This window comes from Heptranchias perlo, unplaced genomic scaffold, assembly GCF_035084215.1.
Source record: "Heptranchias perlo isolate sHepPer1 unplaced genomic scaffold, sHepPer1.hap1 HAP1_SCAFFOLD_807, whole genome shotgun sequence".
In the NCBI taxonomy this organism is placed as follows: Eukaryota; Metazoa; Chordata; class Chondrichthyes; order Hexanchiformes; family Hexanchidae; genus Heptranchias; species Heptranchias perlo.
This window is the reverse complement of record NW_027139842.1, coordinates 1-14,451: the sequence shown is the minus strand read 5'-3', so window position 1 is coordinate 14,451 and position 14,451 is coordinate 1. Positions and strand designations below refer to the sequence as shown.

Below are 14,451 nucleotides of genomic sequence, written 5' to 3'. Positions count from 1 at the left end.
TCACTCTCTGTATTGTGAAGATACGATCTCTCACTCTCTGTATTATGACGATACGATCTCTCACTCTCTGTATTGTGACGATATGATACGTTAACCTGTCTTTTCCCTCTCATGCTGACTGACCCTGTCCATCGGCCACAATTTTGGTCTTATTTTAGTCTAATTCAGAGTTTGTAAAGCAAACCTAAAGACCGTGTGTGGAATCAGCCGCCTTTTAGGGTGCTTGAATCAGCATCATGTATTTGTAAAGCTGTAAAAGTTTGAGCTTGTTTTATTGATGCCGCTCCACGCAGGGAGTCTGACTGTCACCAGTGTCTTCTCACTGTCGTCTGTTGGCTTTGTTTCAGGTATGGAGCAACGATTTGGAGATTTCAGTGTTGCACAGCGCTAACATGCGCCCCTACAATTGGAGCTACACCCAGTTCTCCCAGTTCAATGCCGAGGACACACTTCTCCTGGTCTCTGGAGTCTATATTGGGCCTCACAGCTCGTCATCTGGTGAAATCGCTGTCTTCAACCTAGGTACCTGAGCATGCTCGACTAGCAGCTGCAGCCTGACATTAATGAATAGATTTAGGAACAGGAGACAGGTGGAAAGAAAATGTGCCCACGAAAACTGACCAATATAGGAACAGGAGGAGGCCATTCAGCCCCTCAAGCCTGTTGCGCCATTCCATTAGATGATGGCTGATCTGTACCTCAACTCCATTTACCGCTTTGCTCCAGATCCCTTAATACCCTTACCCAACAAAAATCTACCGAGCAAAGTCTTGAAAGCTCCAATTGACCCCCCAACATCCACAGCCTTTTGGGGGAGAGATTTCCAGATTTTCACTATTTTTTGTGTGAGAAGTGCTTCCTGATTTTACCCCTGAACGGCCGAGCTCTGATTTTAAGATTGTGACCCCTTGTTCTAGATTCTCCCTCCAGAGGTAATAATTTCTCTGCATTGACCCAATCGAATTTTAAATACCTGAATTAGATCACCCCCCAACCTTCAAAACTCAAGGGAATACAAGCCGAGTTTATGCAACATGCCTTCGTAATTTAACCCTTCAGAAAGAATGGAAAGGGACAATCGCAACAGCAAATGAGAACTGGGGCAGTGTTGTTTTTTTTATTATTAATTCTTGCAAAGGTGGTGGTGGGCCAATTCCTGGTGGGTGCAGGTCTGTCACTGTATAATACGGGTACAGTACTGGTGGGTACAGGTCTGTCACTGTATAATACGGGTACAGTACTGGTGGGTACAGGTCTGTCACTGTATAATACGGGTACAGTACTGGTGGGTACAGGTCTGTCACTGTATAATACGGGTACAGTACTGGTGGGTACAGGTCTGTCACTGTATAATACGGGTACAGTACTGGTGGGTACAGGTCTGTCACTGTATAATACGGGTACAGTACTGGTGGATACAGGTTTTTTTTAATTCATTCATGGGATGTGGGGGTCGCTGGCGAGGCCGGCATTTATTGCCCATCCCTAATTGCCCTTGAGAAGGTGGTGGTGAGCCGCCTTCTTGAACAACTGCAGTTCGTGTGGTGAAGGTTCTCCCACAGTGCTGTTAGGAAGGGAGTTCCAGGATTTTGACCCAGCGACGATGAAGGAACAGCGATATATTTCCAAGTTGGGATGGTGTGTGACTTGGAGGGGAACTTGGAGGTGGTAGTGTTCCCATGTACCTGCTGCCCTTGTCCTTCTAGGTGGTAGAGGTCGTGGGTTTGGGAGGTGCTGTCGAAGAAGCCTTGGCGAGTTGCTGCAGCGCATCCTGTGGATGGTACACACTGCAGCCACAGTGCGCCGGTGGTGAAGGGAGTGAATGTTTAGGGTGGTGGATGGGGTGCCAATCAATCGGGCTGCTTTGTCCTGGATGGTGTCGAGCTTCTTGTGTGTTGTTGGAGCTGCTCTCATCCAGGCAAGTAGAGAGTATTCCATCACACTCCTGACTTGTGCCTTGTAGATGGTGGAAAGGCTTTGGGGAGTCAGGAGGTGAGACACTCGCTGCAGAATACCCAGCCTCTGACTTGCTCTTGTAGCCACAGTATTTATGTGGCTGGTCCAGTTAAGTTTCTGGTCAATGGTGACCCCCCAGGATGTTGATGGTGGGAGATTCGGCGATGGTAATGCTGTTGAATGTCAAGGGGAGGTGGTTAGACTCTCTCTTGTTAGAGATGGTCATTGCCTGGCACTTGTCTGGTGCGAATGTTACTTGCCACTTATCAGCCCAAGCCTGGTTGTTGTCCAGGTCTTGCTGCATGTGGGCTCGGACTGCTTCATTATCTGAAGGGTTGTGAATGGAACTGAGCACTGTGCAATCATCAGCGAACATCCCCATTTCTGACCGTAAGATGGAGGGAAATCATTGATGAAGCAGCTGAAGATGGTTGGGCCAAGGACACTGCCCTGAGGGACTCCTACAGCAATGTCCTGGGGCTGAGATGATTGGCCTCCAACAACCACTACCATCTTCCTTTGTGCTAGGTATGACTCCAGCCACTGGAGAGTTTCCCACCTGATTCCCATTGACTTCAATTTTACTAGGGCTCCTTGGTGCCACACTCTGTCAAATGCTGCCTTGATGTCAAGGGCAGTCACTCTCACCTCACCTCTGGAATTCAGCTCTTTTGTCCATGTTTGGACCAAGGCTATAATGAGGTCTGGAGCCGAGTGGTCCTGGTGGAACCCAAACTGAGCATCGGTGAGCAGGTTATTGGTGAGTAAGTGCCGCTTGATAGCACTGTCGACGACACCTTCCATCACTTTGCTGATGATTGAGAGTAGACTGATGGGGCGGTAATTGGCCGGATTGGATTTGTCCTGCTTTTTGTGGACAGGACATACCTGGGCAATTTTCCACATTGTCGGGTAGATGCCAGTGTTGTAGCTGTACTGGAACAGCTTGGCTAGAGGCGCGGCTTGTTCTGGAGTGCAAGTCTTCAGCACTACAGCCGGGATGTTGTCGGGGCCCATAGCCTTTGCTGTATCCAGTGCACTCAGCCGTTTCTTGGTATCACGTATCTGTCACTGTATAACACTAGGGTACAGTAAGAACATAAGAACATAAGAAATTGGAGCAGGAGTAGGCCAATCGGCCCTTCGAGCCTGCTCCGCCATTCAATAAGATCATGGCTGATCTGATCCCAACCACAAATCTAAAGAACACAAGAAGTCGGAGCAGGACCCGGCCACATAGCCCCTGGGCCCTCTCCGCCACCCACAGGGCATTGACCGATCCGAACTCAGCTTCATGTCCAATTTCCTGCCCGCTCCCCATAACCCCTAATTCCCTTTACTTCTAGGAAACTGTCTATTTCTGTTTTAAATTTATCTAATGATGTAGCTTCCACAGCTTCCTGGGGCAGCAAATTCCACAGACCTACCACCCTCTGAGTGAAGAAGTTTCTCCTCATCTCAGTTTTGAAAGAGCAGCCCCTTATTCTAAGATTATGCCCCCTAGTTCTAGTTTCACCCATCTTTGGGAACATCCTTACTGCATCCACCCGATCAAGACCCTTCACAATCTTATATGTTTCAATAAGATCGCCTCTCATTCTTCTGAACTCCAATGAGTAGAGTCCCAATCTACTCAACCTCTCCTCATATGTCCGCCCCCTCATCCCCGGGATTAACCGAGTGAACCTTCTTTGTACTGCCTCGAGAGCAAGTATGTCTTTTCTTAAGTATGGAGACCAAAACTGTATGCAGTATTCCAGGTGCGGTCTCACCTGGTGGGTACAGGTCTGTAACTGTATAACAATGGGGTACAGTACTGGTGGGTACAGGTCTGTCCCTGTATAACACTGGGGTACAGTACTGGTGGGTACAGGTCTGCACTGTGTTACACTGGTGTACAGTACTGGTGGGTACATGTTGTCACTGTGTTACACTGGTGTACAGTACTGGTGGGTACATGTTGTCACTGTGTAACCTATAACAATATTGAGTTCAGTGTAAATTTGCTCCCGATACACTATATTAGTGCAGTGCTCATGCTGTATCTCACGGTATACCTTGTGCACTGTGTCGTGAGTACTGTTTATTTCACACACCCCAGTATTCCTCCCTGTTGCTCTCTTGTTTCAGATGACTTCACATTGCTGTCACGAGTCAGGAATAAACCCTATGATGTCTTTGGCTGTTGGTTGAATGAAACACACCTGATCTCGGGAAACCTTCACTGGATCGGGAATATGACGTCTTGCTCCGTGCTCTGGTTAAACAAGGCCTTTCAGGTGAGCGCAGATTAGGACCTTGCTGTGTTTACCCCGTGAATCCTTTCTTCTTTCAGATAGAGAGAAACTGTTCCCATTGGCGGAAGGGTCAAGGACCAGAGGACACAAATTTAAGGTGATTGGCAAAAGAACCAAAGGTGACATGAGGAAAAACTTTTTTACACAGCAAGTGGTTGGGATCTGGAATGCACTGCCTGAGGGGGTGGTGGAGGCAGATTCAATCATGGCCTTCAAAAGGGAATTGGATAAGTACTTGAAAGGAAAAAATTTGCAGGGCTCCGGGGAGAGGGTGGGGGAGTGGGACTAGCTGGATTGCCCTTACACAGAGCTGGCGTGGACTCGATGGGTCGAATGGCCTCCTTCCACGCTGTAACCTTTCTACGATTCTAAGAGCCAAAATACGGAGTGATTTACTGCATCTCTCTGATGCTGAATTTAAGAGTCCAGAAAGCATGAGAGAGAGCAAGTGTGAGCCTAACAGAGTCTCAGAGCGAGAGAGCGTGTCAGATGGAGCAGGGGCCTCACAGAGCACCACACGGAGAGGGAGAGAAAGAGAGAGTGTGAGCAAACACGACAGAGAATGAAAGAGAGAGTGTGAGCAGGACAGAGAGCATGAAAGAGAGAGTGTGAGCAGGACAGAGAGCACGAAAGAGAGAGTGTGAGCAGGACAGAGAGCACGAAAGAGAGAGTGTGAGCAGGACAGAGAGCACGAAAGAGAGAGTGTGAGCAGGACAGAGAGCACGAAAGAGAGAGTGTGAGCAGGACAGAGAGCACGAAAGAGAGAGTGTGAGCAGGACAGAGAGCACGAAAGAGAGAGTGTGAGCAGGACAGAGAGCATGAAAGAGAGAGTGTGAGCAGGACAGAGAGCATGAAAGAGAGAGTGTGAGCAGGACAGAGAGCATGAAAGAGAGAGTGTGAGCAGGACAGAGAGCATGAAAGAGAGATTGTGAGCAGGACAGAGAGCACGAAAGAGAGAGTGTGAGCAGGACAGAGAGCATGAAAGAAAGAGTGTGAGCAGGACAGAGAGCATGAAAGAAAGAGAAAGCAAACAGCATTGCAGAGACTCTCAGAGCACCACAGAGAGAGAGTCCCAGCATGACAGAGAGCATTAGAGAGGGAGTATGAGATCGAGTCCAAGTGTGAGAGGGAGCACTTCATCAGCTGTTTGGTTGGTAAGGGGGTTATTTAAGCTACGCCAAGCAGCAGGTCCCAGGTTGAATTTGTGGTGAGTGCTGAGTTAGCTGATGAGAGTGGGGGCAGTGGGAGAGGCCCCTGCACAGTGTGAGTGTCCTGGGCTGTGCAGTGGAAAATTCAGCTGCTCATCAGTATTCAGTGACCCCTGTGGGAAAATGTGTGTGTGTGTCGGGGAGGGCAGGATTAGGCTCTGCTGTAAAGCCCGTGCTTGACCAGCCTGCTGCTGCCCACTGTCCAGCCTCAAACATGAAGTCCAGCCATGAGGTACCAGAGGGGGCACTAGCTGTGGAACTTATAGCCAATCAAGGGTCAGCGCCTTCAGGAGAAATGGGAAAATATGAAAAGGGTGTCTAGTATTTCCACACTGGTTACATTTAGAATCATTTAATCGTACAACACAGAAGGAGGCCAATTGGCCCATCGTGCCTGTGCCTGCTGTTTGAAAGAGCTATCCAATCAGTCCCATTCCCCTTCTCTTTCCCCATATCTCTGCAAATTTCTCCTTTTCGAGTATTTATCTAATTCCCTTTTGAAAGTTATTATTGAATCTGCTTCCACCGCCCTTTCAGGCAGCGCATTCCAGATCATCACAACTCACTGCATAAAAACATTTCTCCGCGTCTCCCCTCTGGTTCTTTTGCCAATTACCTTCAATCTGTGTCCTCTGGTTACCGACCCTTCCGCCACTGGAAACAGTTTCTCCCTATCTACTCTATCAAAACCCCATCTAATTACCTGGGTGTCGGCTATTGCACAGGGTAACAGTATCATTCGGAAACGGGTATCGCACAGGATAACAGTATCGCTCAGGGTAACGGTATCGCACAGGGTAACGGGTATCTCACAGGGTAACAGTATCGCACAGGGTAACAGTATCGCACAGGGTAACAGTATCGCTCAGGGTAATGGTATCGCACAGGGTCACAGTATCGCACAGGGTAACGGTATCGCACAGGGTCACAGTATCGCACAGGGTAACGGTATCGCACAGGGTAACGGTATCGCACAGGGTAACGGTATCGCACAGGGTAACAGTATCACTCGGTAACAGTATCACACAGGGTAACAGTATCGCTCAGGGTAACAGTATCACACAGGGTAACAGTATCACTCGGTAACAGTATCGCTCAGGGTAACAGTATCACACAAGGTAACAGTATCACTCGGTAACAGTATCACACAGGGTAACAGTATCACACAGGGTAACAGTATCACTCGGTAACGGTATCACACAGGGTAACGGTATCACACAGGGTAACAGTATCACACAGGGTAACGGTATCACACAGGGTAACTGTATCACACAGGGTAACGGTATCACACAGGGTAACGATATCGCTCAGGGTAACGGTATCACACAGGGTAACGGTATCGCTCAGGGTAACAGTATCGCTCAGGGTAACAGTATCACTCGGTAACAGTATCACACAGGGTAACAGTATCACTCGGTAACAGTATCACACAGGGTAACAGTATCACACGGTAACGGTATCACTCAGGGTAACGGTATCACTCAGGGTAACGGTATCACTCAGGGTAACGGTATCACTCAGGGTAACAGTATCACACAGGGTAACAGTATCACACAGGGTAACAGTATCACACAGGGTAACAGTATCACACAGGGTAACAGTATCGCTCAGGGTAACAGTATCACACAGGGTAACGGTATCGCTCAGGGTAACAGTATCGCTCAGGGTAACAGTATCACTCGGTAACAGTATCACACAGGGTAACAGTATCACTCGGTAACAGTATCACACAGGGTAACGGTATCACTCAGGGTAACGGTATCACTCAGGGTAACGGTATCACTCAGGGTAACGGTATCACACAGGGTAACAGTATCACACAGGGTAACAGTATCACACAGGGTAACAGTATCACTCAGGGTAACAGTATCACACAGGGTAACAGTATCACACAGGGTAACAGTATCACACAGGGTAACAGTATCACACAGGGTAACAGTATCACACAGGGTAACAGTATCACTCAGGGTAACGGTATCACTCGGTAACAGTATCACACAGGATAACAGTATCGCTCAGGGTAACAGTATCACACAGGGTAACAGTATCGCTCAGGGTAACGGTATCACTCAGGGTAACGGTATCACTCAGGGTAACGGTATCACTCAGGGTAACGGTATCACTCAGGGTAACAGTATCACTCAGGGTAACAGTATCACACAGGGTAACAGTATCGCTCAGGGTAACGGTATCACTCAGGGTAACGGTATCACTCAGGGTAACGGTATCACTCAGGGTAACGGTATCACTCAGGGTAACGGTATCACTCAGGGTAACAGTATCACTCAGGGTAACGGTATCACTCGGTAACAGTATCACACAGGATAACAGTATCACACAGGGTAACAGTATCACACAGGGTAACAGTATCACACAGGGTAACGGTATCACTCAGGGTAACGGTATCACTCAGGGTAACGGTATCACTCAGGGTAACGGTATCACTCGGTAACAGTATCACACAGGATAACGGTATCACTCAGGGTAACGGTATCACTCAGGGTAACGGTATCACTCGGTAACAGTATCACACAGGATAACGGTATCACTCAGGGTAAAAGGTATCACTCAGGGTAACGGTATCACTCGGTAACAGTATCACACAGGGTAACAGTATCACACAGGGTAACAGTATCACTCAGGGTAACAGTATCACACAGGGTAACAGTATCACACAGGGTAACAGTATCACTCGGTAACAGTATCACACAGGGTAACAGTATCACACAGGGTAACAGTATCGCTCAGGGCAACAGTATCACACAGGGTAACAGTATCACACAGGGTAACAGTATCACACAGGGTAACAGTATCACTCGGTAACAGTATCACACAGGGTAACAGTATCACACAGGGTAACAGTATCACTCGGTAACAGTATCACACAGGGTAACAGTATCACTCAGGGTAACAGTATCACTCGGTAACAGTATCACACAGGGTAACAGTATCACACAGGGTAACAGTATCACTCGGTAACAGTATCACTCAGGGTAACAGTATCACACAGGGTAACAGTATCGCTCAGGGTAACAGCATCACACAGGGTAACGGTATCACACAGGGTAACAGTATCACACAGGGTAACAGTATCACACAGGGTAACAGTATCACTCGGTAACAGTATCACTCAGGGTAACAGTATCACACAGGGTAACAGTATCACACAGGGTAACAGTATCACTCGGTAACAGTATCACTCAGGGTAACAGTATCACACAGGGTAACAGTATCGCTCAGGGTAACAGCATCACACAGGGTAACAGTATCACTCAGGGTAACAGTATCACACAGGGTAACAGTATCACACAGGGTAACAGTATCACACAGGGTAACAGTATCACTCGGTAACAGTATCACTCGGTAACAGTATCACACAGGGTAACAGTATCACTCAGGGTAACAGTATCACACAGGGTAACAGTATCGCTCAGGGTAACAGCATCACACAGGGTAACGGTATCACACAGGGTAACAGTATCACACAGGGTAACGGTATCACTCAGGGTAACAGTATCACACAGGGTAACGGTATCACTCAGGGTAACGGTATCACACAGGGTAACAGTATCACACAGGGTAACAGTATCACACAGGGTAACAGTATCACACAGGGTAACAGTATCGCTCAGGGTAACAGTATCACACAGGGTAACAGTATCGCTCAGGGTAACAGCATCACACAGGGTAACGGTATCACACAGGGTAACAGTATCGCTCAGGGTAACAGTATCGCTCAGGGTAACAGTATCGCTCAGGGTAACAGTATCGCTCAGGGTAACAGTATCACTCGGTAACAGTATCACACAGGGTAACAGTATCGCTCAGGGTAACAGTATCGCTCAGGGTAACAGTATCGCTCAGGGTAACAGTATCACACAGGGTAACAGTATCACACAGGGTAACAGTATCACTCGGTAACAGTATCACACAGGGTAACAGTATCACACAGGGTAACAGTATCACTCAGGGTAACAGTATCACACAGGGTAACAGTATCACACAGGGTAACAGTATCACACAGGGTAACAGTATCACTCGGTAACAGTATCACACAGGGTAACAGTATCACTCAGGGTAACAGTATCACACAGGGTAACAGTATCGCTCAGGGTAACAGCATCACACAGGGTAACGGTATCACACAGGGTAACAGTATCACACAGGGTAACGGTATCACTCAGGGTAACAGTATCACACAGGGTAACGGTATCACTCAGGGTAACGGTATCACACAGGGTAACAGTATCACACAGGGTAACAGTATCACACAGGGTAACAGTATCACACAGGGTAACAGTATCACACAGGGTAACAGTATCACACAGGGTAACGATATCACACAGGGTAACGGTATCACACAGGGTAACGGTATCACACAGGGTAACGGTATCACACAGGGTAACAGTATCACACAGGGTAACAGTATCACACAGGGTAACGGTATCACTCAGGGTAACAGTATCACACAGGGTAACAGTATCACACAGGGTAACAGTATCACACAGGGTAACAGTATCGCTCAGGGTAACAGTATCACACAGGGTAACGATATCACACAGGGTAACAGTATCACACAGGGTAACAGTATCACACAGGGTAACAGTATCACACAGGGTAACAGTATCACACAGGGTAACAGTATCACACAGGGTAATGGTATCACTCAGGTTAACAGGTATCGCACAGGGTAACAGTCTCACTCAGGATGACGGTATCACTCGGTAACGGTATCGCACAGGGTAACAGGAATTGCACAGGGCAACGGGTATCACTCAGGGTGACTATCGCGCAGGGTGATTGTATCGCACAGGGTAACTGTATTGCACAACGGGAATCGCTCAGGTTAACGGGTATCGCACAGGGTAAACAGTCTCACTCAGGGTGACGGTATCACTTGGTAACGGTATCGCACAGGGTAACAGTATCGCACAAGGTAACGGTATCACTCGGTAACGGGAATTGCACAGGGTAACAGTTTTGCACAGTGTAACTGTATCGCTCAGGGTAACTGTATCACTCGGTAACGGTATCACTCGGTAACGGTATCGCACAGTAATGGGTATCGCACAGGGTAACGAGTATCGTACAGGGTAACGGTGTACGTGTCTGCGTGTGTGTCTGTGTGGTGTATCTGTGTGTGAGGGGTTGGGTGTCTGGGGGCGGTTTGTGTGTGGGTGTGTGTCTGTGAGTGGGGGTGTGTGTGAGTGTGTGGGTCTGGTTGGGTTGGTTTGTTGGTCTGTGTGGGTGTGTGTCTACTGGGGGTTGTTGGTTGGGGTGTGTGGGTGGTGTGAGGGTATGTGTCTGTGTGGGGTGGTGTGAGGGTATGTGTCTGTGTGGGTGGTGTGAGGGTGTGTGTCTGTGTGGGGTGGTGTGAGGGTATGTGTCTGTGTGGGGTGGTGTGAGGGTGTGTGTCTGTGTGGGGTGGTGTGAGGGTATGTGTCTGTGTGGGGTGGTGTGAGGGTGTGTGTCTGTGTGGGGTGGTGTGAGGGTGTGTGTCTGTGGGGGGGGTGTCTGTGTGGGGGGGTGTGTCTGTGTGGGGGGTGTGTCTGTGTGGGGTGGTGTGTCTCTGGGGGTTGTGAGGGTGAGTGTCTGTGTGGGGGGTGAGTGTCTGTGTGGGGGTGTGTGTGTGGGGGTGTGTGTCTGTGTGGGGTGGTGTGAGGGTGTGTGTCTGTGTGGGGGTTGTGGGGGGGTGTGTCTGTGTGGGGGGATGTGTCTGTGTGGGGGGGTGTGTCTCTGGGGGTTGTGAGGGTGAGTGTCTGTGTGGGGGGGGGTGATGGTGAGTGTCTGTGTGTGTGAGGGTGTGTGTGAGGGTGTGTGTCTGTGCTCCTCCCCTGCTGATTCTTTCTCCTGTATTTCTCCTTTGATTTTCTGTCTCTCGCCTGTTCTGTTTATCTCCTCTTCTCTATTTCTCCTGTTTTCACTCCGCTCCCCCTCCCAGAGCCCGCTCCCCCTCCCAGGGCCCGCTCCCCCTCCCACGGCCCCGCTCCCCCCTCCAGGGCCCCTCGCCCCCTCCCAAGGGCCCCTCGCCCCCTCCCAGGGCCCCTCGCCCCCTCCCAGGGCCCCTCGCCCCCTCCCAGGGCCCCGCTCCCCCTCCCAGGGGCCCCGCTCCCCCTCCCAGGGCCCCTCGCCCCCTCCCACGGCCCCTCGCCCCCTCCCAGGGCCCCGCTCCCCCTCCCAGGGCCCCGCTCCCCCTCCCAGGGCCCCGCTCCCCTTCCCAGGGCCCCGCTCCCCCTCCAGGGCCCCTCGCCCCCTCCCAGGGCCCCGCTCCCCCTCCCAGGGCCCCGCTCCCCCTCCCAGGGCCCCTCGCCCCCTCCCACGGCCCCGCTCCCCTCCCACGGCCCCGCTCCCCCTCCCAGGGCCCCGCTCCCCCTCCCAGGGCCCCTCGCCCCCTCCCAGGGCCCCGCTCCCCCTCCAGGGCCCCTCGCCCCCTCCCAGGGCCGCTCGCCCCCTCCCAGGGCCCCTCGCCCCCCTCCCCACGGCCCCGCTCCCCCTCCAGGGCCGCTCGCCCCCTCCCAGGGCCCCTCGCCCCCTCCCACGGCCCCGCTCCCCCTCCCAGGGCCGCTCGCCCCCTCCCAGGGCCCCGCTCCCCCTCCCAGGGCCCCGCTCCCCCTCCCAGGGCCCCGCCCCCTCCCAGGGCCCCGCCCCCTCCTTCCCCCCCCCCCCCCCCCCCCCCCCACACGAAATTGTATTAAAAACACTTTCCCTTGTCCAGTCCCTGTCATTCAGTGGTAACTCAGTGTGAGTGATCCAACAGTGATCTATCCGTATCTTCCGTTAGTCCTCTTCACAGAGCTTTCTTTGAGCAGTATCAGAGCGTTAACGATCGGTGCAGTTTGAGTCAAACTCTCTGCGATCTCAGGCGACTGAGAGTGACATCGTGCAGATCGAAGGTGCTGCCACTAGAGGGTGGCAGTGTGCCGCAGTCAGAGGGGTCTCGGTGCAGAGCAATGGGTGAATCCCCCGCACTGTCCCCCCCCCCCCCCGCACTGTCCCCCCCCCCCGTGTACCCCCCCCCCCGTGTCCCCCCCCCCCCGTGTCCCCCCCCCCCCTGTGTCCCCCCCCCCTGTGTCCCCCCCCCCCTGTGTCCCCCCCCCTGTGTCCCCCCCCCCGTGTCCCCCCCCCCCGTGTCCCCCCCCCCCCCGTGTCCCCCCCCCCCCTGTGTCCCCCCCCCCCTGTGTCCCCCCCCCCTGTGTCCCCCCCCCCTGTGTCCCCCCCCCCGTGTCCCCCCCCCCCCGTGTCCCCCCCCCCCCCGTGTCCCCCCCCCCCCCCGTTCCCCCCCCCCGTGTCCCCCCCCCCGTGTCCCCCCCCCCCCGTGTCCCCCCCCCCCCGTGTCCCCCCCCCCCCCGTGTCCCCCCCCCGTGTCCCCCCCCCCCGAGTCCCCCCCCGTGTCCCCCCCCCGCGTGTCCCCCCCCGCACTGTCCTCCCCCCCCCCCCCCCCCCGTGTCCCCCCCGCACTGTCTCCCCCCCCCCCGCACTGTCCCCCCCCCCCCCCCCCCACTGTCCCCCCCCCCCGCACTGTCCCCCCCCCCCCCCGCACTGTCCCCCCCGCACTGTCCCCCCCCCCCCGCACTGTCCCCCCCCCCCGCACTGTCTCCCCCCCCCCCGCACTGTCTCCCCCCCCCCGCACTGTCCCCCCCCCCCCCCGCACTGTCCCCCCCGCACTGTCCCCCCCCCCCCCCGCACTGTCCCCCCCCGCACTGTCCCCCCCCCCCCCGCACTGTCCCCCCCCCCCCCGCACTGTCCCCCCCCCCCGCACTGTCTCCCCCCCCCCCGCACTGTCTCCCCCCCCCCGCACTGTCCCCCCCCCCCCGCACTGTCCCCCCCGCACTGTCCCCCCCCCCCCCCGCACTGTCCCCCCCCGCACTGTCCCCCCCCCCCGCACTGTCCCCCCCCCCCCCCGCACTGTCCCCCCCCCCCGCACTGTCCCCCCCCCCCCCCCGCACTGTCCCCCTCCCGCACTGTCCCCCCCCCCCCCGCACTGTCTCCCCCCCCCCCCCCCCCCGCACTGTCCCCCCCCCCCCCGCACTGTCCCCCCCCCCCGCACTGTCCCCCCCCCCCCGCACTGTCCCCCCCCCCCCGCACTGTCCCCCCCCCCCCCGCACTGTCCCCCCCCCCCCCCCGCCCTGTCCCCCCCGCCCCCCGCACTGTCCCCCCCCCCCCCCGCACTGTCCCCCCCCCCCCGCACTGTCCCCCCCCCCCCCCCGCACTGTCCCCCCCCCCGCCCTGTCCCCCCCCCCGCACTGTCCCCCCCGCACTGTCCCCCCCGCCCTGTCCCCCCCGCCCTGTCCCCCCCGCCCTGTCCCCCCCGCCCTGTCCCCCCACCCCGCCCTGTCCCCCCCGCACTGTCCCCCCCCCCGCACTGTCCCCACCCCCGCACTGCTGTCCCCCCCCCCCCCGCCCTGTCCCCCCCCGCCCTGTCCCCCCCGCCCTGTCCCCCCCGCCCTGTCCCCCCCGCCCTGTCCCCCCCCCCCGCCCTGTCCCCCCCGCCCTGTCCCCCCCGCCCTGTCCCCCCCCGTGTCCCCCCCGCACTGTCCCCCCGCACTGTCCCCCCCGCGCCGTGTCCCCCCCCCCCCGTGTCGTCCCCCCCCGTGTCGTCCCCCCCCGTGTCCCCCCCCCCCCGTGTCCCCCCCGCACTGTCCCCCCCCCCCCCGTGTCCCCCCCGCCCCGTCCCCCCCGCGCCGTGTCCCCCCCCGCGCCCCGTCCCCCCCTAGGATGACCTGCAGGCCTCCGCTTTCTCCTTGAACGGAGGCCCAAACCAGTCCCATCCACCAGCCTCCTCTGTCTGGCTGAACTTGTTCTTCTCTGGACTTGCTTCTAAACTGTTAAATCTCCAACTTCTTTGATGAAAGTTCATTGACTTGAAATATTAACTCTGTTTAATATTAACTCTGACTGCTGAGCGTTTTCAGCATTTTCTGTTTTTATTTCAGATTTCCAGCATCCGCAGTATTTTTCCTTAGCTGGGGTGTAAAGTTGGGAAGGGGTAA

At 54.8% G+C, this 14,451-nt stretch overlaps 1 protein-coding gene across 1 annotated transcript in view; it reads left to right on the top strand.

Moving 5' to 3' along the window:
- Positions 1 to 7,751, top strand: part of fbxw5 (F-box and WD repeat domain containing 5) — a gene marked incomplete at its 3' end in the record, with an annotated part of 53,904 nt that extends 46,153 nt beyond the window's left edge. Inside the window, exons 4-7 of the mRNA XM_067981582.1 lie at positions 348 to 522; positions 4,087 to 4,235; positions 6,277 to 6,473; positions 7,453 to 7,751. Coding sequence (XP_067837683.1) covers positions 348 to 522; positions 4,087 to 4,235; positions 6,277 to 6,473; positions 7,453 to 7,751 — 820 coding nt within the window. The remainder of the gene's footprint in view (positions 1 to 347; positions 523 to 4,086; positions 4,236 to 6,276; positions 6,474 to 7,452) is intronic.
- Positions 7,752 to 14,451: the final 6,700 nt, after the last annotated feature.